Below are 22,122 nucleotides of genomic sequence, written 5' to 3'. Positions count from 1 at the left end.
ACCTACGTGTCTCTCTACCTCTCGCTCTCCTTCCTGCGCAGCTTGCTAGCTTCAGACAGCGGCGGGCGAAGACTGACAGTGCGGGCGCGGCGAAAAAGACGCAGAAGAGGAAGGGCCCGGATGTCCCGCAGAATGACCGCCCAGCGCAAGGTCGCCCCCTAGAGACCGTCCCCCAGACGGGCAACGACACGCAGCAGGACAGCAGGACTAACCATGAGGTGAGTCACTGGCCCTGCTGGAATACTGGATGGAACCTGAACCTGATGTATGTCCCAACAGTCTGTCACTTTCGGAAAGGACACACCACACTGCATTTCGTTGTCTGGTACTTGTACTCGGCAATGACAATAAAGTTGAATTTAATCTAATCTAATCATAAGAGTTACTCCTTATGGGTGAAATGAATTTATGTTAATGTACAATTTTGGGTCTGTACAAAATTGGGTTTTCCGTTGGATCAGAACCACTCATTAGGCAATCTGAGAGAAAACGGTCACAGACCATAGTGAATCTATGTCAGCATCTTATGCCTTAACACACACACACACATACACATTTCTGTGTATACACAAGAGAAATAGGTCAGTAACCACAAAACTGCTTGAGGGGCTATGTTGTCATAGCAACATCGTGACAGGATTAACTGTTGTACAACACAAAGGCTGTGAACACAAAAGTTGACCTAAAGGACACATTTGATGTAATCAGTAACTAGAAAGTCATTAATTGAGCATGACTCCAGAGAATAACTGACCAAAATATGACTTCCTTTATTTAACTGAAGATTAGGGGAAAAAAAGAAGGTTTTTAAATTTATAATAATCTGTCATTTTGGAAATACATTTAATTGGCTATGCTTTTAAAAACAATCCCTTTATATCGAACACTTTAGCAACCAGAGAGGCCTGAGGAGTCGGACCAGAGCTGTCTTCCAAAGGCCCAGCAGAACCAGGGGCAGAAGGAGCAGTCCCCTGCCCAGGAGCGGAGCACCTCCCTGGGGGAAGAAGTAGCTGCTGAGCAGGCTGAGGTGGAGGAGATTCTGGGAGAGGAAGTCCGAGTCGCGTACACTGGCAAAGAGCAGCTCAAGGTACAGTACCCGTCTGGAACAGTGTTGCCATCTAACTGTAGTCATTTGCGCATGAGTTTAGTTCCTTTGGCTTTGAGCCATCAGTGCCATGGAGATCATTATGATTGGCGTTTTAGATGCTCTCTGCATCCCTAAAGGGATTCCCATGGCAAATCAGGGATGAGGTGAAGGGAAAGAAATGGATGCATTTCATTTTCGTTTAATGTGCGTTAGGGATTACATCACGATCGTGTTCCGAATATACACCAGGGAGAATGGGCCCTCCAAACTGGGTTGTGTTTGCTCGTATGCAGGCTTTGCATCTCACACACACACACACACACACACACACACACACACACACACACACACACACAGTCATACACAGTCATACACATTCCAAACTAACTGGGTATGATGTGTTTGCTCAGATGGATTAATTTGTCCTCATGCTTTGTTTCCCAGTGAGGCTTTAGGGCTCCTGCCTGTCATTAGAGCTGTGTGTGTCTCCGGGTACGTCTCACTGGGCTGACATGTCCTCTCCTCTCCTTCAGCTCCACCTATGTGGAGGCAGAGGCTGGGTGAAGCCCTGACACCCACACAGCAGTAGTGAACCGGGCCAGGTCTATCAGGGTACATGATGCTGATGAGGGACAGGGACCCTCAGGAGACCATTTTGACACACTCCTCCCTCCTTTTCTGCCTCGTGTCTTTCTGTCTCTTCCTTTTCCTTCATTTTCTCTCCACTCCATCCATCCATCCATCCATCCATCTCTGCGTGCGTGCGTGCGTGCGTCCGTGCGCTGGACTTCCATTACAGATTCATGATGGTGTGTGTGTGTATTGTTGGAGGACTCACATCACAGCTTCGTCTGTGCTTCTTGTGATTGTCTGTCTCTCTGTGTGTGTCTCTGTATGTGTGTGTGTCTGACCCTGACCTCTCCTCTTGTAGCAGTTACAGCGGGCGGTGGAGAAGCGTAATGAGATCATCTCCAAGCTCAGCTCCAACCTTCAGGAGGCGCTAGCGAGCAGAGACCAAGTTCAACAGGAGGCTCAGTCACTTGCTGTCCAGATACAGGCCTTACAGACACAGCTACAGCAGGTACACACACACACACACACACACACACATACACACACACACACACACACACACACACACACACACACACACACACACACACACACACACACACACACACACAGTCATAGTTAGTCTAACTGCTAGAATCCAGTGAGCATTAAATCTATCTTCAATCTCTCTTCTCCAGACCAGTCAGTACCTGCGCTCCAGGACCCAGGCAGGACATGAGCTCCCCCAAGCCCAGCAGCAGCTCCCCCAGCCTGGCCACGGCTCCCCTGACCCGGCCCCTCTCCTGACACAGACTGGCTCTCATCCTCAGAGCCCGCAGAGTCCCGCTGACGCAGAGACGGACGCTCTGCTACTCAGGCTGAGGGCCGAGCTGGAGGAGCAGAGGGAGAACCACCGACGCTTACGCGCCGAACTGGAGGAGGAGAGGAGGGAGAGGGGAGAGAGGGAGGCGCATCTAGAGAACCTCCGTACCCAGCTGAGCCAAGCCCAGACCCAGTGCCTGGAGAACCAACAGCACAAGCAGCAGGAAGAGGCGCTCAACAGGGAGGTGCAGGAGCTGAGGAGGAGGCTGCAGGAGGAGGAGAGGGTCGAGGAGGAGATGGGGACACTCAGAGAGGAGGTGCAGAGGGTCAGACAGCTCCTGGATGTCAGGGAGAGAGCGGAAGAGGAGGAGAGAGCGAAAGAGGAGTTTGGACTGAAGGCCTCTAAAGACAAGCAGAACCAGGCGAGGGCGAGTGAGGAGGGGGAGACTAGTCTGGACGCCTCCTTCCCCGGGGGCGTGGACCCTCTGATGGAGCGCTACCTGTCCGCCACCGTCCCCGCGCACTCACACTCCTCCTGGACCAATGAGAGTCTAGAGGAGCACAGCCTGCTGGAGAACTGTGGCAACTACAGGTCAGAGGGAAATTGTGTGTGTGTGTGTGTGTGTGTGTGTGTGTGTGTGTGTGTGTGTGTGTGTGTGCAGTGTTTCCCCTAGGTTTGCTGCCTTGGGGGCATTACCCCCCCCCCCCCCCCAGGGGGTAAGACCCTGCGACATACCAGCGTCATGTCCAGGGGGTGTACTAAGTTGTACATTAAGCCGCCTCACGCTACGGAAACAGGAGATAGGCTCCTGCCCTTCTTGCTGTCTCTCTCTCTGGTGCACCATCCTGCTCTCTCTCCTTCTCTCCCTCTCTATCCTCCTCTCTCCCTCTTTTACTGTCAACCAAAAGGCAAACATAACAACCAGAGTATTTATAATCTAATAAGAGGTATAAATTGATCCATCCATATCAATTTATAACATAATTATAATTGAATATTGGATTGCTGTGGGCAATGCAGTCAGATAATGTCATTTTGACTTTACTCTCTTACCTGAAAAAAAATTGTATGTCCAACTATAAAAAAACAGACATTTCCAATGCTTCAATCCACTGTCCATGTCTGTAAATATGCCAATATGGTATTACCATGAAGCCCAATTCTAGCAGAATAAGAAAGATAGTATATCTACTTTTAAGTAAAATAATAAAGTGCATCCAGTTAGCTCTTTAGCTGGCATGTGTGCCGCAGACTAGCTCATCTAATCACCTCTGAGCTAGCTAGTTAGCTTGCTAGTTCTTTGACACTATTTTACATACCATGGAACTATAATCAGACACTTTCTAGTCACAATAATAACGACCAATTTGAACCAACTTGCTCTGTTAGAACACTCAGCAATTATATTTGCTAACGTTTCAACTTGCTTACTTTCCATCTGCAGACATCTCACCCTGCAAAAACTCTCTTGCGTCGCGCGCACACACTCGTGCACAATCTTGTGTGGAGATAGGTTTGGCTATGCGAGACTACTGGCGGACTAACGTTACCAACGAGCCCATGGGCTTGCCACTCGCCAGATTCGGGTTGGGTGCGTTTAAAAAAAGCAGATATTTTAGCCTACTTGTCAGATGTTTGGTGTCTACGTCCGTAATAATTCCTCTTTCTTGGGGGGGCGGGGGGTTCTGTTGGGGGGGCGGCCCGGCAATGAATGAATGAATGAATGAATGGTCTTTATTGTCATTGCTATAGTACAGGTACCAAACAACGAAATTTGGGAGGGGTGGCTCCCCTGGTGCTAGGAAAGAAAAAAAAACAAAAACAAAAACAAGAAGGGAAAGGAGCTGGTTTACATAAATAAAGGCTATGTACACTATCCACTATACTATACTGTACAGATAAAACGACTAGGGTTGTCATATTGCACATAGTGTTATTGCACATTAATTTAAAGTGTCGCAGTTTGCAGGCTTGAAATGTACACATTTGTGCCTCAGCACTACACCTGATTTTTTCAATCCAGCAGCTGCCATCAATCCGTCCAGACTGTCCAGGGCCCAGAACCTAGTTCTTTGCTGTGTTCAGGGCCTGGATGGCCCTGGGGTAGAAGCTGAGCTTCAGTCTGTTTGTCCTTGCGGCCATGGTCCTGTACCGCCTTTTCGAGGGCAGCCGGGCAAAGTAGGGGAATGGTAGGGGAAACACTGGTGTGTCTGTGTGTGTGTTTCTTCCATATCCCGCTGTAAGTTTGTAACTCTTAGAGTGCTGTTTATGACCTTTTAGTTTAATAAATCTATATTTCCGTTGTGTACTTTCATACAGTGTGTATTTATCCATCTGGGTTATCCTACCTGTTTTTTTTTACCCTTTATTTAATCAGATAGGTCAGTTGAGAACCAATTCTCATTTACAATGACGATCTGGCCAATTGGCAACAGAGGCAAGTCTGTACACAAAACACAACACAGTATATACGATATAAAACACAACCCAATATATACAATATAAAACATGACAAGTATCAAAAACATCATCACAACACAGTATGTAAAGACCGCAGGGACCAGGGGGAAGTTATCTTAAAAGCAGGTGCAGTGATCCGAGACAACATCTAAATGTGAGTGTTTAAAGGTGGGTAACGCTATTAGAGTGGTGAGTTTTAGTGTCAACTGCAACGCATTCCAGTCAGTGGGGGCAGCAAACTGAAAAGAATGACGGCCAAAGGAGGTGCGGACTTTGGGGGGGACCAGAGTGATATATTTGTTGGAGCGGAGATTGCGTGTGCTGGATGAGAAGTTCAGTAGTAAGCAGAGGTAGGGGGGGGGTTTGCCGATGATGGATTTATAGATGAACTGATACCAGTGGGTCAGTCGCCTGGTGTGGAGTGATGGCCAGTTGACTTGGGAGTACAGGTCGCAGTGATGTGTGTTGAAAGGGGCACCAGTGACAAAGCGGATGGCAGTGTGATGGATGACGTCCAGTTTATTGAGAAGGTTTTTGGGGGCAATCCTGTAAATGATATCTCCATAGTCCAGAATTGGCAGGATGGTCATTTTTACCAAAGTGTGTTTTGCAGAGTGGGTGAAGGAAGCTTTATTGCGGTACAGGAAACCAATTCTTGTTCTGACTTTGGTGAGTAGGTTATTGATGTGGGTTTGGAAGGAGAGTGAACTATCGAGCCATATACCTAGATATCTGTATGTGTTGACAAATTCTAGTACTGACCCATCCAGTGAGGTGATTTTTGGGGGACAGGAGGCTTGGGGTAGGGTCCGAATGAAGATCATGCATTTAGTTTTATTGGTGTTTAGGAGAAGATGGAGGTTGGAGAAGGCATATTGGATGCTATTAAAGCTGTGTTGGAGGTCGGTCAGGGCAGTGTTCAGAGAGGGGCCAGACGTGTGTGACAATGGTGTTGTCAGCGTACAGATGGATGTCATCAGTGAGAGTTGCCAGCCGCGTGAGCAATGTTATTAATAAAAATATTAAATAGTGTTGGACCCAGAATGGAGCCCTGGGGGACACCCATGGACAGGGACATTGGGTCAGACAGCAGGCCTTCAGCTCTCACAGACTGCACACGACCAGAGAAGTAGTTGCTAAACCATGCCAGGCATTCCTCTGCGAGTCCAACATCATTGAGTCTGTCAAGCAGGATGCAGTGGTCCACGGAGTCAAAGGCCTTTGCCAGGTCAATAAATACAGCTACACAGTAGTGCTTCACCTCAGCTTATCTCCTCCACTACAGGTTTGAGCTGGACAGTGAAGCCATGGACGATCATTCCCGACTCTCCAACTCCTTCCACGACGAACAGAACGCCCTCCAAAACAGCTCTATCCCACAGTACACTGCAGGCTCGCCCCACCGGGAGGTAGACGACCCGGCGCCTCCTTCCCCCGCTGCCTGGCCCCAGAACTCCCTCTCTGGCTGGGGGGAGGTCAGCGAGGAGGAGCAGGGCGAGGAGCCGGCAGACCTGGGGAAGGAGCTGCTGATCCAGCAGTGTGGAGACCTGCAGGAGGAGCTGGAGCTCAGGGAGAGGGAGCAGGAGGTGCTGAAGGAGGAGGTGGTCAGGAGCGCCGATGAGCTGGAGGAGGCGCGGGCCAGGTGAGTGTTCAAGGAGGGCTCCCGTCACGTGTGTCTGTGTCTGTCTGTCTGTCTGTCTGTGTTGGAGAACATCACAGCTTCATGATGATGGTGTGTGTGTGTGTGTGTGTGGAAGAACATCACAGCTTCATGATGGTGTGTGTGTGTTGAAGGACATCAATGGTGTGTGTGTGTGTGTGGAAGGGACATCCCAGCTTCATGACAGGGTGTGTGTTCTGTGTGTATGTAGGTGGGCGCAGGCATCTGAGGAGCTACAGCAGGCATGCTGGGAGCTGGAGGAGGAGAAGGAGAAGAGGAGGTGCTGCCAGGAGGAGATGGAAGAAGAGAGGGAGAAGAGGAGGAGGGCAGAGGAGGAGATCAACGTGAAAACCCACGAGGAGGACAACCTCAAGAACAAACTCAGTGCCTTACTGGAGGAGAAAGAGAAGGAGGAGAAAGAGAAGGAAGCTCTCCTCAGTCCCTCCACCCTCCCGGAGAAGGGCACAGAGCAGGAGCGTCGGCTGGGGGAGCTGAAGGAGCTGAAGGAGGAGCAGGCTGGCCTCCTGTCCCGTCTGAAGCAGCAGGAGCAGTTGATCTCCTCCCTGCGGGAGGTGAAGCTGGCTGGGGACTCCGTCACCTCCGAGGTCCAGACTTTGTTTGGAAAACAGCTCCAAAGCCTCCAGGTAGAGTTTGGGTGTTTGGGGGGGGGTGTTTGGGGGTGTTTGGTTGTGTGTCTGTGTCTGTGTCTGTGTCTGTGTCTGTGTCTGTGTCTGTGTCTGTGTCTGTGTCTGTGAGTGTGAGCATGCGCACGTGTGTCGTGCGTTGGAGGACTCACAACACAGCAGTGTGTGAGAGAGAACAGCAGTGTGTGAGAGAGAGAGAGAGAGAGAGAGAGACACACCCTGGACTTAACCTGAACATAATCATGAGAACCGGACCCAAACAAACCCCTTCTTCTCTTCTCTCTCTCTCCCAAGGCCCATCGTGACCAGCTCCTATCCCAGCTAGAGGAGACCAAAGGCAGGCATAAAACCACCGCTGCCCTCCTCGGACAGAGGACCATGGAGCTCGAGGCTGCTCGCAAAGGCCTCGATTCAGCCCGCGAGGAGGCGGAGGAAGTCCAGAGGACTGGGAAAGAGAGGACCGAACTGGAGTCCCAACTCCTCTGTCTGAAACAGAACCTGACCAACCTGGAGGAGGCGCAGGCTCAGGGAGCGAGGGAGAGGGAGGCGCAGAGGAGGAGAGAGGAGGAGATGGGCCTGCAGATGAGGAAGATGGAAGAGACCCTAGATGAGGAGCTGGATGACTTTCAGAGACAACTGAGAGCTAAGGAGGATGAGGTGAGGAGGAGGAGGATGATGACGATGATAATAATATAATCGCACTTATCTTCAAGCTGCATTATCACGAATGTAACAGCTCTACACTTGACAAAGTCACTGCAGTCGATGATTTGAACATTCGCAGAATATAACATCAGTCGCTTTGGATAAAACTGAAGTATTCTTGAATCCCTTTTTTTGTTTTCTGAGGTGGTGGAGGAGAGGGAGAAATGGGAGGAGGAGCGCCAGGAGAAGGAGGAGGAGGTGCGGGGTGTGACGCGCCTCCTGGAGGAGCAGAGGAGGGAGAGGGAGGAGGAGGTGGCGGCTCTCCTGGACAGACAGGTCCTGGCTGTGGAGGAGGCGGCGGAGAGGCTGAGGAGCTCCCACAGGGAGGAGGTGCAGCAGCTGCAGGGCAGCCACCAGGAGGAGGTGGGTGTGGAGGTGCTCTGTTTGCTGCTAAAACAACGGAGCTCTCACCAGTACAGGACGGCTCAGTCCCCCTGTCAACCACTACAGCGTTAGTGACGTTTGCTCAGACCAACAAGCTAACGTGTGTGTGTGTGTGTGTGTGTTTTTGTGTTTTAGGTGTCCGACCTCAACGCCAGTCTGGAGAGAGAGCTGTGTGAGCAGAAGGCTGCGCTGGAGGAGGAGCAGAGGAGACAGATCAGCCTCATTAAACAGGTACGCGAACACACACACACACACACACACACACAACTCCACCATTTGACGCATCATCAGACAGAAATAATAATTATAGTCACCACCAGTGTGCTTTATACAATACTCACTCTTCTTCCACTCCCCTTGTTTCTCTCTCTCTCTCTCTCTCTCTCTCTCTCTCTCTCTCTCTCTCTCTCTCTCTCTCTCTCTCTCTCTCCCCCTTCCAGGTGAATGAGAGGGAACACCAGAGGATGATAGCAGGGCTGAGTACCAAGCAGAGGGAGGAGCTTAATCACCTGAAGACAGAGCTCTCTGAAGAGCTGAGAGAGAGCATGGAGGCCGCTCACCAGGCAGAGTTGACGCAGATACAGGTACGCACACACACCGTACTGCTGACACACTCGTACCCTACTGCTGACAAACTCACCTTACACTATAACCGCCCCCCCCCCTCCTTCCCTCCCTCCCTCCCTTCCTCCCTCCTACAGAGCCAGAAGTCTCTAGAGATAGAGGCCTTGCGTCTGAGCATGACCAACCTCCACACGGCCCAGCTGGAGCTCTCCCAGGCCAATCTGCACAAGGAGCGGGAGGCGGCCCTAAGCGAGGTCCAGGCTTCCCTCCGGGAGAAGTGGGCCCAGGAGAGTGCCGTCCTCCAGGCTCGGCAGAAGTTTGAGCTGGACCGGATCCGAGAGCAGAGCCAGGGCCAGCAGGAGAGGCAGCGGCAGGACATGGGTGAGTCAGACAGAGACAGAGAGAGAGAGGGGGGGGGGGGTCTCTCTTTTAGGGCAAGTATTATCAAATTAGCCAAGCTCAACGTGGTTGAATCAGGGTTTCTTCAGGGCAAGTCAAACATGGACACAACCTCTACTTACATACATAAGTAATTTCTTCAACGGAGGTGAGTGTTGTTGACGTGTGTGTGTGTGTTTTAGATGATCTGAGGCAGCGGTTGGAGAGTCAAACCTCCAGGGAGGAGCGGCAGGCCAAAGACATGCAGGTACTCACGTCGGTCGTCATGGCTACAGAGATGATGGAGACTTCATCAAATACTGAGGCTTTAAGATATCGGTGCTAATCTCTCTCTCTCTCTCTCTCTCTCTCTCTCTCTCTCTCTCTCTCTCTCTCTCTCTCTCTCTCTCTCTCTCTTTCTCTCTCTCTCTCCACCCTTTTTCATCTGTCTTTTCCCCAGGCTCTGAGGGTGCAGTGGCAGCAGGAGTCAGAGATGGCCCAGACAGACCTCCAGAACAGCCTGTCAGAGACCCGCCAGAGCCTCACTGAGACCCAGGCCGCCCTCTCAGACGCCCAGGCTGACATGTCTGCGTCAACGGCCAGTCTGAAGGAGCTCCAGGTCTCCAGTGAGAAGGAGAGCCAGAGACTAGAGGAGGAGCTGAACCAAGCCTGGACAGACCGTGACGCAGCTGCCCGTGAGTGTCCTTGGCCCTGCCCCTGTCCTTGGCTCTGTCCCTAGCCCTGTATATGCCTCACTCGTATAGCCTGGCTTACTCTAACCCAACAAGAAAGCTACCGTGCATATGCCTTACTTGCCCAGCCTGACAACAACATAACATTCATTAGCTTAGCTTTTAGACCCTTGACTTTAAATCCATCACATTCTATAAAGATACACTTCCAAGTATGGAGCCAGTGTGGTGACTGCGTGGTACACGGTACTGACTGGGAGTGTGTGTTGTTCTGCATGGCGTCCAGGTGCTGTGGAGGAGTTGGTCTCCAGCCACAAGGTGATGCTGCTGGAGAGAGAGGAACGCACACGCCAGCTAGAGGAGAGGGAGAGAGAGCTGCAGCAAGAGGTGAACACACACACACACACACATCCGCACGCACACACACACACACACACACACACACACACACAGTCCCTTTCTCCAACTCTCTCTCTCAACACCGTCTCCTGAAATTCACCCTGAACCACACACACACATACATATTTCTCCAACTGTCTCTCCCTCCCACAGGTGTTGCGTCTGCAGCAGGGCCAGGCCTGTATCAGGCAGAGCTCAGAGCAGGAGGTGGCTCACCTGTGGGCTCAGCTGGACAGCATGAGGACCAGCCGCCAGGAGCTGGGAGGTACCCCCCCTCTCCCCCACACACACACACACACACACACACACACACACACACACACACACACACACACACACACACACACACACACACACGTGTATCTGAAGGGGAGTCGTTACTCATAGGATATGATGCCAGGTCTGAAGCACCCCCCCCCCCCTCTCTCTCTCTCTCTCTCTCTCTCTCTCTCTCTCTCAGAGCTGAAGGAACAGCTTCTGGCTCGCTCGTCGCGCGTGGACGACATGGAGCGTCTGAAGGCCGAGTTTAACCAGCAGAGACGGGAGATCAGGGAGCAGAACGAGGCTGAGCTGGAGAATCTAAGGAGGTACGTACACACACACACACACACACACACACACACACGTCTACACAAAACAGACCTGTGCAGGTGGGTACAAGCGCTCCATTGAACCTCTGTCTCTGCAGGTACTTTGAGCAGCGGTTGCGGGCGGCAGAGGAGAGCTACAGGGAGGAAATCGCTCTGATGCAGCTGAGGCTGGTGGAGGGGGCCCTGGAAGACTCTGTACACAAGACCGCGGACGCTAGGTACGTTAGCAGGCCCCGCTAGTCTCCTCGTTCACTCCTGTTCCCAGAACTGTGTGTGTGTGTGTGTTGACGGCTCTCTGTCTGTTCTGTTGTGTCTAGTTTCCTGTCTGAAGGGAGAGGGGACGATGAGGAGGAGAGGAACGACATACTGGCTGAGATCACCTCCAAACTGGAGAAGCACAAGGTAACCACACACACACACACACACACACACACACACACACACCGTGGTCTCAACTGTGTGTCTGTGATGGCTGTTACTAATTGTGTGTGTGTCTCTCAGGAGGAGCTGGACTCTCTGAGGGTGCAGCTGGAGGAGCGACACACACAGGAGCTGTCTCACCTCCGGTCCTCTATGGCTCTGTCCTACCGGGAGGAGCTGCTTCAGGTCAGACACACACACACACACACACTCTTTTTCTCTCTCTCTCACACACACACACTCTCTTTTTCTCTCTCTCTCTCTCTCTCTCTCTCTCTCTCTCACACTCTCTTCTTCTCTCTCTCTCTCTCTCATACACACACACACACTCTCTTTTTCTCTCTCTCTCTCATACAAACACACATACTCTTTTTCTCTCTCACACACACACACACACACACACACACACACATTCTCTCTTTTTCTCTCTCACACACACACACACACACACACACACACACACTTCTCATTGCTCATCCATTTTGAAACTGATCCTATGTATGTTCCAAGCTAACTCTGTTAGTGTGTGTGTGTGTGTGTGTGCTGCAGGTGCGCTCTGACCTCACCGACCGTTACTATAGTGATCTGCAAGAACTGAAGACTCGCCACGCCCTGGAGCAGGAGCAGCTCCGAGCCAAACTCTCAGACAGCCACGTCAGAGGTGCAGACACACACACACACACACACACACACACACACACCTTCTCTCCTCTACACCCCCTCTCTCCTCAGGCCCTTGTCTTTTTAAGTCTCACTCACTCACTCACTCACTCTCTCTCTCTCTCTCTCTCTCTCTCTCTCTCACTCTCAGAGCTGACAAGGGTGCGTTTGGAGTCGGCAAGGCAGGTTGAGGTAGTTATGACCATATCATGCACATTATTTGCATCCCGTGAATGTTTTTGATTCCTATTATTCACAGCTGATGATGATGATGATGATGATGATGATGATGATGATGATTATTATTAAGGTGGAGGTGGAGCAGAGAGTGTGGTGTCACTCTGAGGAGCTCCAGACCAGAATGACCATCATCCAAACCCTGGAGTCACGCCTCTCTGCCCTGACGCTGCAACACACTACTGAACTACTGGTGAACACAAACAAGGTAGGCACGCACACACACACACACACACACACACACACACACACACAACATGCACTGCACAGAGTTAGCTCATGAGCTAACTCCGGCACATTTACATTGATGTGGAAACTGATTTGTTGATTAATGTGCACTGTCCCTGGTAAATAAATAAATAAATAAACAGAGGAGAACGAACTACACACACACACGCGACATGAACTGCACAGAGGATAACATACAACACACACGACATGAACTGCACAGAGGATAACAAACAACACACACACACACACACACACACACACACACACACACACACACACACGACATGAACTGCACAGAGGATAACAAACAACACACACACACACACACACACACACACACAACATGAACTGCACAGAGGAGAATGAACACAAACACAAAGGAGATACAAACCACACACACATTGTGACTATTGTATCCTTGCGCCCTCCTGCAGCTCAAACAGGAGTTTTCAGAAGAGCTGCGTGTTCGCCTGGAGCAGACCCAGAAAGAAGAGAGGGAGCGAGGGAGAGAGGAGGCGACCCGGCGCGGCCAGGAGGAGGCGCAGAGGCTGAGAGAGCAACTGCACGCCCAGGAGGAGGCGCGTCTCTCTGCCCTGAGACAGGAGCTGGAAAGGGGGATGGAGGAGGAGAGGAGAGGCCTGGAGAGAGAACTGGAGGAGGAGAGGGAGAGGCTGAGGAGTCTCCAGGCGTCCCTGGATGATGACCAGAGTAAGACTGGCCTTCACATGATACTCTCCTCTCTCTGCCGTCTGCCCCCTCTTTCTGATGGGATATCCCACTCCTCATGTTAACTTATTCCCCCCTCCCCTTTCTCCTTCCCTTTCCACCCCTCTCTCCCTCGCCTTCTCTTTCTCCCTCCCCCTCTCTCAGACCCCCAGGTCATAGCAGAGAGACAGAGGCTGGAGGCCCAGTACGACAGTGAGCTCCTCAGGGCCAAGAGCTGCATGGCAGCAGAGGTGAAGGAGCTTACCGCCCTCCTCCAGGAGCAGGGGGAGGAGAGGCTACGCCAAGCCCAGGAGAGGTGAGACCTGCCTGGGGATAAAGCATTGCTGTAGACTGGGGGGGGGGGGTTCTGGAGGTCTTTCCAATCAGCGATTTAAGTGGGTTTGGAGATTTCTGTCATGGTTGTAAATGAAATGATTTTTCTTCTTAGCCAACATGGTTTCAAAGTATTTGTTTGTGTCTGTAGGTTCCAGGAGGAGAGGGGGCAGTTGGAGCAGCATTTGGCCCAGCAGGGTGAGCTCTCTCTGGGGGAGCTGAGGGACCGACACCAGGCTGCTCTGGAGTTCCAGAAAAGCACACTACTGGCCAATCACTCACAAGCGACGGACAAGCTCCACGCTGATCACAAAGCACAACTGGACTCCCTGTCCGCCCGACACACGGCCAAGGTTGACGCCATGGCAACAGACGTCGACTCGAAGCGTAAAGCGGAGCTCGTCGCCCTGGAAGCGAGCCTGACGGCCAAACGCAAGACGGAGCTTGAGCGTCTGGAGGCGGTCCTTCAGGAGACCAACCAGGCGCAGCTGGAGGCTCAGGAGGCGGAGCTGGGTCACAGGCACCAGGAAGAGAAGGAGGAGCTGGAGAGGAGGATGCTGGGTAACATGGACACCTTGGAGGCCACGTACCTGCAGGAGATCCAGGTGAGCTGCCCTCTAGACTGCACTGCACAAGTTCTCAGCTGTATCTCAGCCTTCCATACAAATGTTGTTCACTTTGTGTTATTTATTAACATCATAACACAATATTCTATTATAGAACTGCTGTCTCTGTTCTGTCTGTTTCTGTCTCAGACGCTCCGCGACCAGAGGGGACAGCTGGAGGCGATGCACGGGCAGGAAGTGGAGCGCGAGAGGGCGCGGCACAAGCAGGAAGTGGCGTACGCCAGGGCGGAGCTCGCGCAGGAAGCGGAGCGCGAGAGGGCGGAGCAACGGTCCGTCAGGGAGGAGCTGAGGAGAGAGCTGGCCCAGGTGCACATGGAGAAATTCAGCGCCATGGCAACAGAGCTGAGCCACGCCCACCAAGTGAGAGACGCCCAGTCCAAAACTGACCCCTAGCCTGTACCTAACCCAAGCACTTGTTTAATGGGTCCACTGACCTATGCCCTCTGATAGGTTTGGAGGAAGTTTCACTGTACAGTACCCAGGGGGTCTGTAATCTGACAATTGTCTGTCATTTGTGGATAGATGATTCACTTACTTAGACAAATGTATTTGTTGTAAGTCGCTTTGGATAAAGGTGTCTGCTAAATGCCGTAAATGTAAATGTGTGGCCTGGAGTAGTCTATTACCATGGCCTGGGGTTGTCCAGTGGCCTATGGTGATCCACTGTTCCAGCACTGCGTCCTATAGTGCACTATGTGGGCATGGGTTAGAATCTAGCCCATGCCCTGCTGACATACCTTCTCCTCCTTACTTTCCTGTCTTTCTCTACTGTCCAAAAAAACCTGAAAAATACAAGAATGGGACAAAAACCCCAATGTGTGTCATTTACAGAGTTTTATACGTTTTTACCAAAAATTTACAAATTCCAAAACAAAAATATTGCCGCAAAAGAACGAACTACTCATACAAAAACGTCAAAGAATCAGTGAAAAACTGCCTACTGTTATTTTCCAGTCCCGCCTTTGCGTGTGACCTCACTGGGACTGTTAGGATGATTTCCAGGACAGGGATTAGGAAGCAGGATCAGGGGGATATCTAGCACATGGATATGGAATTTTAAACGCTGATTTACACTGGCCAATGGCCGTTGGTCATTCTAGCTAGTGGATATAACGCTCTTTCTCTGTCTTCCTCCCATCAGACGGAGCTGTCTGCCCAGAGACAGGCCTCGGAGGCTGGACACGCCAAGGCTCTGGAGGCCCTCAGGAACAAGGTACTACTCTGTCCTCCATCTCATCTGTCCATCCATTTATCCATCGTCTGTCCATCTCTCTATCCATTGTTATGTATAGTATATACACAAACCATCCATCCGTCTATACAGAATCCATTCAATTCCGTCTCTAACTGTTGTTGGTACTATACATCATCATCATCCATCCATCCATGGGTTGAGGCCTCCTCCTCTTTCTCTCGTCCAGGTTCTGGAGTTGGAGCAGCAGCACAGCGGTGGCTTACAGGAGCTCACACACGCCTACACCACAGACAGAGAGCAGCTCAGCCACCAGCACCAACTACAGCTGCAGGTGTGTGTCTGTGCCATTGGTTTGTGTGTTTGTGGCTGCGTCTTGGTGGCTGAGTGTGTGTCCGTGACTGTGCCTATGGGTTTGTGGCTGCGTGTGCGTCCGTGCACGTGTGTGAGAGAGACAAAGAGCAGCTCAGAACAACTGCCTGTTAACTGTGAACTGTTAATCATAAGAGAGCACATCCCATCCATGTAGCTGAGGGGTTTACTGGTGTATAATACAAGTGTTTCTGCTGCGGCTAGGGCTCTTACAACCCATTAGAGACGGGGATTACATTACTCCAATTGTTGTGTGTGTGTGTGTGTGTGTGTGCACGTGTGTGAGGAGGAGCTTAGAGCTGTGTATATTGTGTGTGTATTATCTTCTGACGTGTGTGTTTGTGTGTGTGTAGGAGCTGAAGGGTGTGTCTACTCGTGAGTTGGAGGCGTGTCGCAGGGAGTTGCATGAGGAGTCGTCAAGGCAACACTTGCACTTCCTTGAGGAGGCGGAACTACTGAAGGTCCAATCAGACGAGAAACTGCAGCAGAGGATCAACCAACTGAAGGTGAGAGGGAGGAGGATATGAAGGGAAAAGAGAGGGAGGCGGAGGGGGAGATGAAGGGGAAAGAGAGGGAGGCGGAGGGGGAGATGAAGGGGGAAAAGAGGATTGGGAGAGCAGGGGTGAGGAAGGCATGAGAGGGAGGGCTTAGTGGAAGAACGGACTGAAGGTAATGATGGATGGAGAGAGAGAAATACCACTCTTTAAAACCACTAGAGCAGGTTGACTGTCCAGTTGAACACTCCTTACAAACTGATCTGAGACAGGAGCAGGGCTCGACAGTGCGACTGTTTTGGTCGCATTTGCGAGTGAATATATTTCTGTGCGACTTGGAAATACATTCAATCGCACCAGTGCGACTAACTGAACTACTGTCATGCGCAGTCAAACTTATGTGTATAAGCGATGAGGGAATGAAAACAGTGAACAGAAACGCGTGTCGCAGAAATGCTTCACGCGAGTCCTATATGCGCTTAAAATGCGCATAATAGGTATATGGGATACAGCTCTCATAGTTCGTAGCGCTGTGTTTTGTTAGCCGCTAGCTGCTAGCAGCGTTTGCTTCCGGTTTCATTACAAAGAGGTTAACCCTATATGTGCCTGACGTCTAACAACATTCAAATGACTCTAACTTCATCTTTTTTCGGATTTCAATATATGACACATCATTTGAAAGCTTATGATCCGTAGTTCCAATCCACAACACGTCACATTTGAAAGTGTTTATGTAACTTTTTTACATTTGAAAGTGTTTTTTGTTTATATATATTTATATTATACAATTTACCAGTCATATTCTGGAATGTGTCTAAATGTTAAAGTTCCATAAGTATAAGCAAAATAAAGTAACAGTTTGTAAATAAATAGTAGCATTTAAAAAATAAAAAAAACACGAACCGTGACCCAAAAACCGAGGTTCATACCGAACCGTGGGCCAACTGAAATTAATATTCTTACTTCCCCTTTACATTGTGTGAGTCTCCATTTTTATTACGGCCAAGATCATTTTGATATGTTATGATTATGATAATTTGTTGCCGTTGTTGATGAAAATTGCGCAATTTTCATTGTGCTACTGAAATTCTTGGTGTGCTACTAAATTTTTCAACATGGTAGCACAGTGCTACCTGGGGAAAAGGTAAGTGTCAAGCCCTGGACAGGAGGAACACTCCCTACAAACTGATCTGAGACAGGAGGAACACTCCCTACAAACTGATCTGAGACAGGAGGAACACTCCCTACAAACTGATCTGAGACAGGAGGATTAATAGATCCAACATTCCACATGGTACATCCCATCTGGCCACAGGTCCAGGTGGAATAGTTCATATTCTCTGTTCTCTGTTCTCTGTTCTCTGTTCTCTGTGTCTGTGTCTGTGTGTGTGTGTGTGTGTGTGTGTGTGTGTGTGTATGTGTGTGTGTGTGTAATCCTGTTGTGTGTGTAATCCTGCCTCCATATAGGAGTGTGTGTGTGAGAGAATGTGTGTGTTACAGTGACCAAATGGGATGGATAGCTTTTTATCCTCTGATGCTCAAAAGTTTATAATTTGAGCATTTGACAACCAGTCAGCCAGCCAGCCATTCATAACCCACATGCTCCGGTGTGTCTTGCTTTGTTTTGAAGGCGGAGTTTGAGGTGCAAAAAGAGGTGGAGCTAGAGGAACAGAGGCGGAGCTTCAGTCGTGAGTGGGAACAGAAAGAGCGCAGCTACACGGACAAAATGAGCCAGCTGACTGCCCAGCTGCTGCAGCTGGACACTGTGGTGGCCCAGGTACGACACACACACACACACACACACACACACACACACACACACACACACACACACACACACACACACACACACACACACACACAGTGAAACAGGATCGTACACACTGCCCTGCAACAGGATCTAGACAAAGTGGTATCACAGGTATACAAGCACACACACAGTGCACACACTCACACACACACACTCTCTGACACATCATCAGTCACCTATGTAATGAGAAGATTGAGTGGGGCTCCATGCATCTACACTGAACCTACGCAGGCCTGGGGAGGGGAGGAAGAGTGGGCGAGACCCCCTGCAAGAGGAGAATAGAGAAGAGAGGATGGGATGGACAGAATAGGATATGAGAGAGAAGTATCTTTGTGTCTGTCATGAAGGCAGATTTTTCATAACCATTAATCCATACCAACCATACTAATCCTGTGTGTGTGATACACTTCTAATACTGGGAATGATGATCCCTAATCTCTTACCATGCAGAATGGCCTTTCAGTGACATGCACACTCATTCACCCCTTCACTCCTCCATCCGTCATCATTCACTCTGTTTGTCTGGCTGCATGGGTACAGTTGTGTGTGTGTGTGTGTGTGTGTGTGTGTGTGTGTGTGTGTGTGTGTGGGTGGGTGTGTGGGTGGGTGGGATGGGATTGTGTGTGGGATTGTGACGAAGACAATGTTCAAAGTTACAGTTTACCAGAATATGTTCTGTTTAGAGTGGGAGTGTCTTGGCATGTTTGTGTTGTAAGCTGATGGCCTACCTCAGTGAAACCCAGTCCTACAGAGAGACTAATGATTGCTTAGACTCCCCCCCCCCCCCCCCTCCCCCCCTGGGGCATTTGTGTGTTTGGTCTCCATAGCGCCAGCTTGGTTTTTAATTCTGTGGGGTACTTGCCCCCCCCCTCCTCTCTCTCTCTCTCTCCCTCCCTCCCTCCTTCCCTCTCTATTGAGATAAGAAATTAGAAGCTATGGGAGGGTGGGGGGGGAGCTTTGGTTGCTGACGGCAACAACATTTTGTGTTGTGGAAATTGGCAAAATGAGGACTTGTTTGTCAGGCAAAGCGAGCCAGGGAGGGAGGGAAGGAGGGAAGGAAGAAGGAGGGGAGAGATGGCGGAAGAAGGAGAAGAACGGAGTCTAGGAGAAGGAGAGGTAAAGGAAATGAAAGAGAGAAAGAGACACTGAGAAAGCGAAGGAACAAGAACAGAATATGAAGAGATGGAGAGAGAAAGAAAGAGAGTATGAGCACTAGAGCCTTTAGCTGTTTTTTTCACCCCCACACATTGGGTGTTCAGGCAGAAAGATGCTGTAAGGCATGTAAGATTACACAACGCTTGTGGTTGTGTGTGTGGTTGTGTTGCACTCTGGGATTGGAGTGTGGGGTCGGAGTGTGTCTCTGAATGGCTGTCTTTTGCAATGTGTGTGTGAGACTGCCTGGAGAGATGTGTGTGTGTGTGTGTGTGTGTGTGTAAGACAACACTGCTGTGATCACTGTCTGCACATCGTAACAGCCTTCTCTCTTCCCATATCAGAGGAGGGGGTGTTTCTCTCTGCCATTGGATCATACTGGACATGTGCTGATGTTATTGTGTTGTGACCGCGTGATGATGCTCTGCGCACTGATTGGTCTCTTAATAACGTGTGTCCGAGGGGCCGTAGTAGAGTGACTACATCGTGATCCTGCTATGACCGGGTTCCTGTCTCTGGTCTCTCTGCTCTCTGGCTCAACAGGTGTGTGTGTGTGTGTGTGTGTGTGTGTGTGTGTGTTAACATTGTCTCTCTCGTCCCTCCAGCTGCGTGCGGAGGTGGGCTGTCTGCAGGGGGAGGTGGCGGGGAAGAGGGTGGAGATGGAGACTCTGGACACCCTCCTCCAGCGCAGGGAGAGGGAGGGCCAGGAGGGAGGCAACCTGCTCAACATGCTCACCACGGACCTGCAGGCCGCCAAAGAGGAGAGGTGTGTGTGTGTGTCTGTGTCTGTGAATGTGTCTCTGTCTGTGTCTGTGTGTGTATCTGTCTCTGTGTGTTTTCTGTGTGTGTGTGTATCTGTCTCTGTGTGTGTGCATCTGTCTCTGTGTGTCCATGTGTGTGTCTGCTTTAAAGTGTTAGTCGTGCACATGCCGCGCCTGACCCCTGACTCACCCCCCCCCCCCCCCGACCTTCCGCCCCATGTGACCCCAGGCGAGCGCTGCAGCTGGCCAATGAGAGGCTGGGGGAGACGCTGCTGGAGGTGATCCGGAGCACCGTGGCAACAGAGGAGCTGATTGGACAACGGGTCAGCGCGGCGGCCGTCGGGGGCCGAGACAACAGCCGAGGGGCGGAGTCAGCGAAGCAGACCACCAATCCGGGGAGCTCTGGAGGGACAGGTGGGACCCCCATTGGTTCTGTTTGCTGTCTGTGTTTATCGTTGCGAAATGGACACCTGACGGCACCTCTCTCTCTGTTTCTCTCCCTCTCTCCCTCTCTCTCTCTGTTTCTCTCCCTCTCTTTCTGTTTCTCTCCCTCTCTTTCTGTTTCTCTCCCTCTCTTTCTGTTTCTCTCCCTCTCTCTCTCTGTTTCTCTCTCTCTCTCCCCCCCCCCCTCTCTCTCTCTCTCTCCGCCCCCCTCCCTCTCTCTCCCTCTCTCTCTCTCTCTCCGCCCCCCCTCTCTCTCTCTCCCTCTCTCTCTCTCTCTCTCTCTCTCTCCGCCCCCCCCCCCCCCCCCTCTCTCTCTCTCTCTCTCTCTCTCGTAGGTGTCTCTGTGGCAGATGTGTCGTCCGAGGATCTGGATATGACCCAGCGTGTGTGTGAGAGCCTGCTGCTGGCCGACACCCTCACACACTCAGGAGAGGAGGAGGCGGCGCTGGGGGCCTGCAGCAGACTACGCCACACCGTGGACACACTGCTGGAGCTGCTCACTCGGGCTAACACACAGGTAGGTAACACACACACACACACACACACACACGCAGGTAAGTAAGTAAGTAAGTAAGTAAAGCTTTATTTATATAGTGCCTTTTCGTACATGAAATGCAACTCAATGCAACTGAAAGCGCTTGCCTTACACACACAGGTAGACCTCACGTACACACACAAACACAGGTAGCACACATACAAACACATCAGAACACAGTCAGTTTCTCATCTCTCTTTTTCTCTCTCTACTTCTTTCCCTCCCTCCTTCTCTCTAGTTGGAGCAAACCTACAGCATCCATCTCTCTCTGGAGGAGCGCTTCTCTCAGGGCAAAGAGGACTCCGCCCAGCTCCTCCTCCAACACACGCTCCTATTGGAGCAGCTGGACAAGGAGGCGGGACTGAAGAGCCAGCTGCAGCTGGAGCTCCATAAGTCGGAGGGTGAGCGGCCTCTTCTCTTTGGCTACTGGACCTGTCACTCAAAAAAGGGAGCCAATGAATCTGCTTATTCAATACATTTTTAAAATATGTTTTTCTCCGTGTGTGTAGGTCTGTTGGACGGCTACGTGGCTGAGAAGGCGGTGTTGGAGGAGGCTCTGCAGCACAAGGAGGCGCAGGAGGAGAGGCTGGTGGAGGAGCTGGAGGGCCTCAGGGCGCAGCTGCACCAGTGGGAGGACCTCTCCACGGAGCTGGAGGGCCTCCGGGCGCAGCACCAGGAGCTCAGCGAGGAGCACACTGTCCTCCTGCGCCAGAGGGACCATCTGAGTGCCGGACTGGGGGAGAGAGAGAAAGGTGAGAGAGGTGGGTGGGGCTAGACTGGGGGAGAGAGAGAAAGGTGAGAGAGGTGGGTGGGGCTAGACTGGGGGAGAGAGAGAAAGGTGAGAGAGGTGGGTGGGACTAGACTGGGGAGAGAGAGAAAGGTGAGAGAGGTGGGTGGGGCTAGACTGGGGGAGAGAGGGAAAGTGTCTTTGAGCCCCGTAAAAGCGCTATATAAATATAATGAATTATTATTAGGGTGAGAGAGGTGGGTGGGGCTAGACTGGGAGAGAGAGAAAGGTGAGAGAGGTGGGTGGGTCTAGACTAGGGGGGGGGGGGGGGGAGAGGTGAGAGAGATGGATGGGACTAGACTGGGGGAGAGAGAGGTGAGAGAGATGGGTGGTATAATGGATTTCTGTGTGTGTGTGTGTATGGTGTTTGTATGTGTATGGTGTGTTGTGTAGCCTGTGTTCAGGTGTGTCTTCTCTCCATAGGC

The 22,122-nt window shown here is 51.1% G+C and overlaps 1 protein-coding gene across 1 annotated transcript in view; it reads left to right on the top strand.

Annotated features, from left to right (window-relative positions):
• Nucleotides 1-22,122, top strand: part of pcnt (pericentrin) — a gene marked incomplete at its 5' end in the record, with an annotated part of 43,235 nt that overhangs the window by 3,192 nt on the left and 17,921 nt on the right. Inside the window, 35 exons of the mRNA XM_080523304.1 lie at nucleotides 42-218; nucleotides 893-1,087; nucleotides 2,019-2,168; nucleotides 2,338-3,053; nucleotides 6,208-6,564; nucleotides 6,794-7,226; nucleotides 7,521-7,883; nucleotides 8,076-8,294; nucleotides 8,451-8,546; nucleotides 8,756-8,899; nucleotides 9,017-9,260; nucleotides 9,461-9,525; nucleotides 9,718-9,952; nucleotides 10,236-10,336; nucleotides 10,502-10,613; nucleotides 10,809-10,935; nucleotides 11,037-11,156; nucleotides 11,256-11,340; nucleotides 11,440-11,544; nucleotides 11,908-12,019; nucleotides 12,170-12,210; nucleotides 12,329-12,463; nucleotides 12,921-13,194; nucleotides 13,357-13,507; nucleotides 13,676-14,129; nucleotides 14,280-14,510; nucleotides 15,292-15,363; nucleotides 15,572-15,676; nucleotides 16,068-16,220; nucleotides 17,839-17,985; nucleotides 19,776-19,936; nucleotides 20,161-20,345; nucleotides 20,711-20,892; nucleotides 21,149-21,311; nucleotides 21,420-21,662. Coding sequence (XP_080379430.1) covers nucleotides 42-218; nucleotides 893-1,087; nucleotides 2,019-2,168; nucleotides 2,338-3,053; nucleotides 6,208-6,564; nucleotides 6,794-7,226; nucleotides 7,521-7,883; nucleotides 8,076-8,294; nucleotides 8,451-8,546; nucleotides 8,756-8,899; nucleotides 9,017-9,260; nucleotides 9,461-9,525; nucleotides 9,718-9,952; nucleotides 10,236-10,336; nucleotides 10,502-10,613; nucleotides 10,809-10,935; nucleotides 11,037-11,156; nucleotides 11,256-11,340; nucleotides 11,440-11,544; nucleotides 11,908-12,019; nucleotides 12,170-12,210; nucleotides 12,329-12,463; nucleotides 12,921-13,194; nucleotides 13,357-13,507; nucleotides 13,676-14,129; nucleotides 14,280-14,510; nucleotides 15,292-15,363; nucleotides 15,572-15,676; nucleotides 16,068-16,220; nucleotides 17,839-17,985; nucleotides 19,776-19,936; nucleotides 20,161-20,345; nucleotides 20,711-20,892; nucleotides 21,149-21,311; nucleotides 21,420-21,662 — 6,853 coding nt within the window. The remainder of the gene's footprint in view (nucleotides 1-41; nucleotides 219-892; nucleotides 1,088-2,018; nucleotides 2,169-2,337; nucleotides 3,054-6,207; nucleotides 6,565-6,793; nucleotides 7,227-7,520; nucleotides 7,884-8,075; nucleotides 8,295-8,450; nucleotides 8,547-8,755; nucleotides 8,900-9,016; nucleotides 9,261-9,460; nucleotides 9,526-9,717; nucleotides 9,953-10,235; nucleotides 10,337-10,501; nucleotides 10,614-10,808; nucleotides 10,936-11,036; nucleotides 11,157-11,255; nucleotides 11,341-11,439; nucleotides 11,545-11,907; nucleotides 12,020-12,169; nucleotides 12,211-12,328; nucleotides 12,464-12,920; nucleotides 13,195-13,356; nucleotides 13,508-13,675; nucleotides 14,130-14,279; nucleotides 14,511-15,291; nucleotides 15,364-15,571; nucleotides 15,677-16,067; nucleotides 16,221-17,838; nucleotides 17,986-19,775; nucleotides 19,937-20,160; nucleotides 20,346-20,710; nucleotides 20,893-21,148; nucleotides 21,312-21,419; nucleotides 21,663-22,122) is intronic.

Source organism: Nansenia antarctica (genome assembly GCF_963989245.1).
Source record: "Nansenia antarctica genome assembly, chromosome: 1".
Classification (NCBI taxonomy): domain Eukaryota; kingdom Metazoa; phylum Chordata; class Actinopteri; order Argentiniformes; family Microstomatidae; genus Nansenia; species Nansenia antarctica.
The sequence above is the reverse complement of the archived record's forward strand: the minus strand, read 5'-3'. Positions and strand labels throughout refer to the sequence as shown.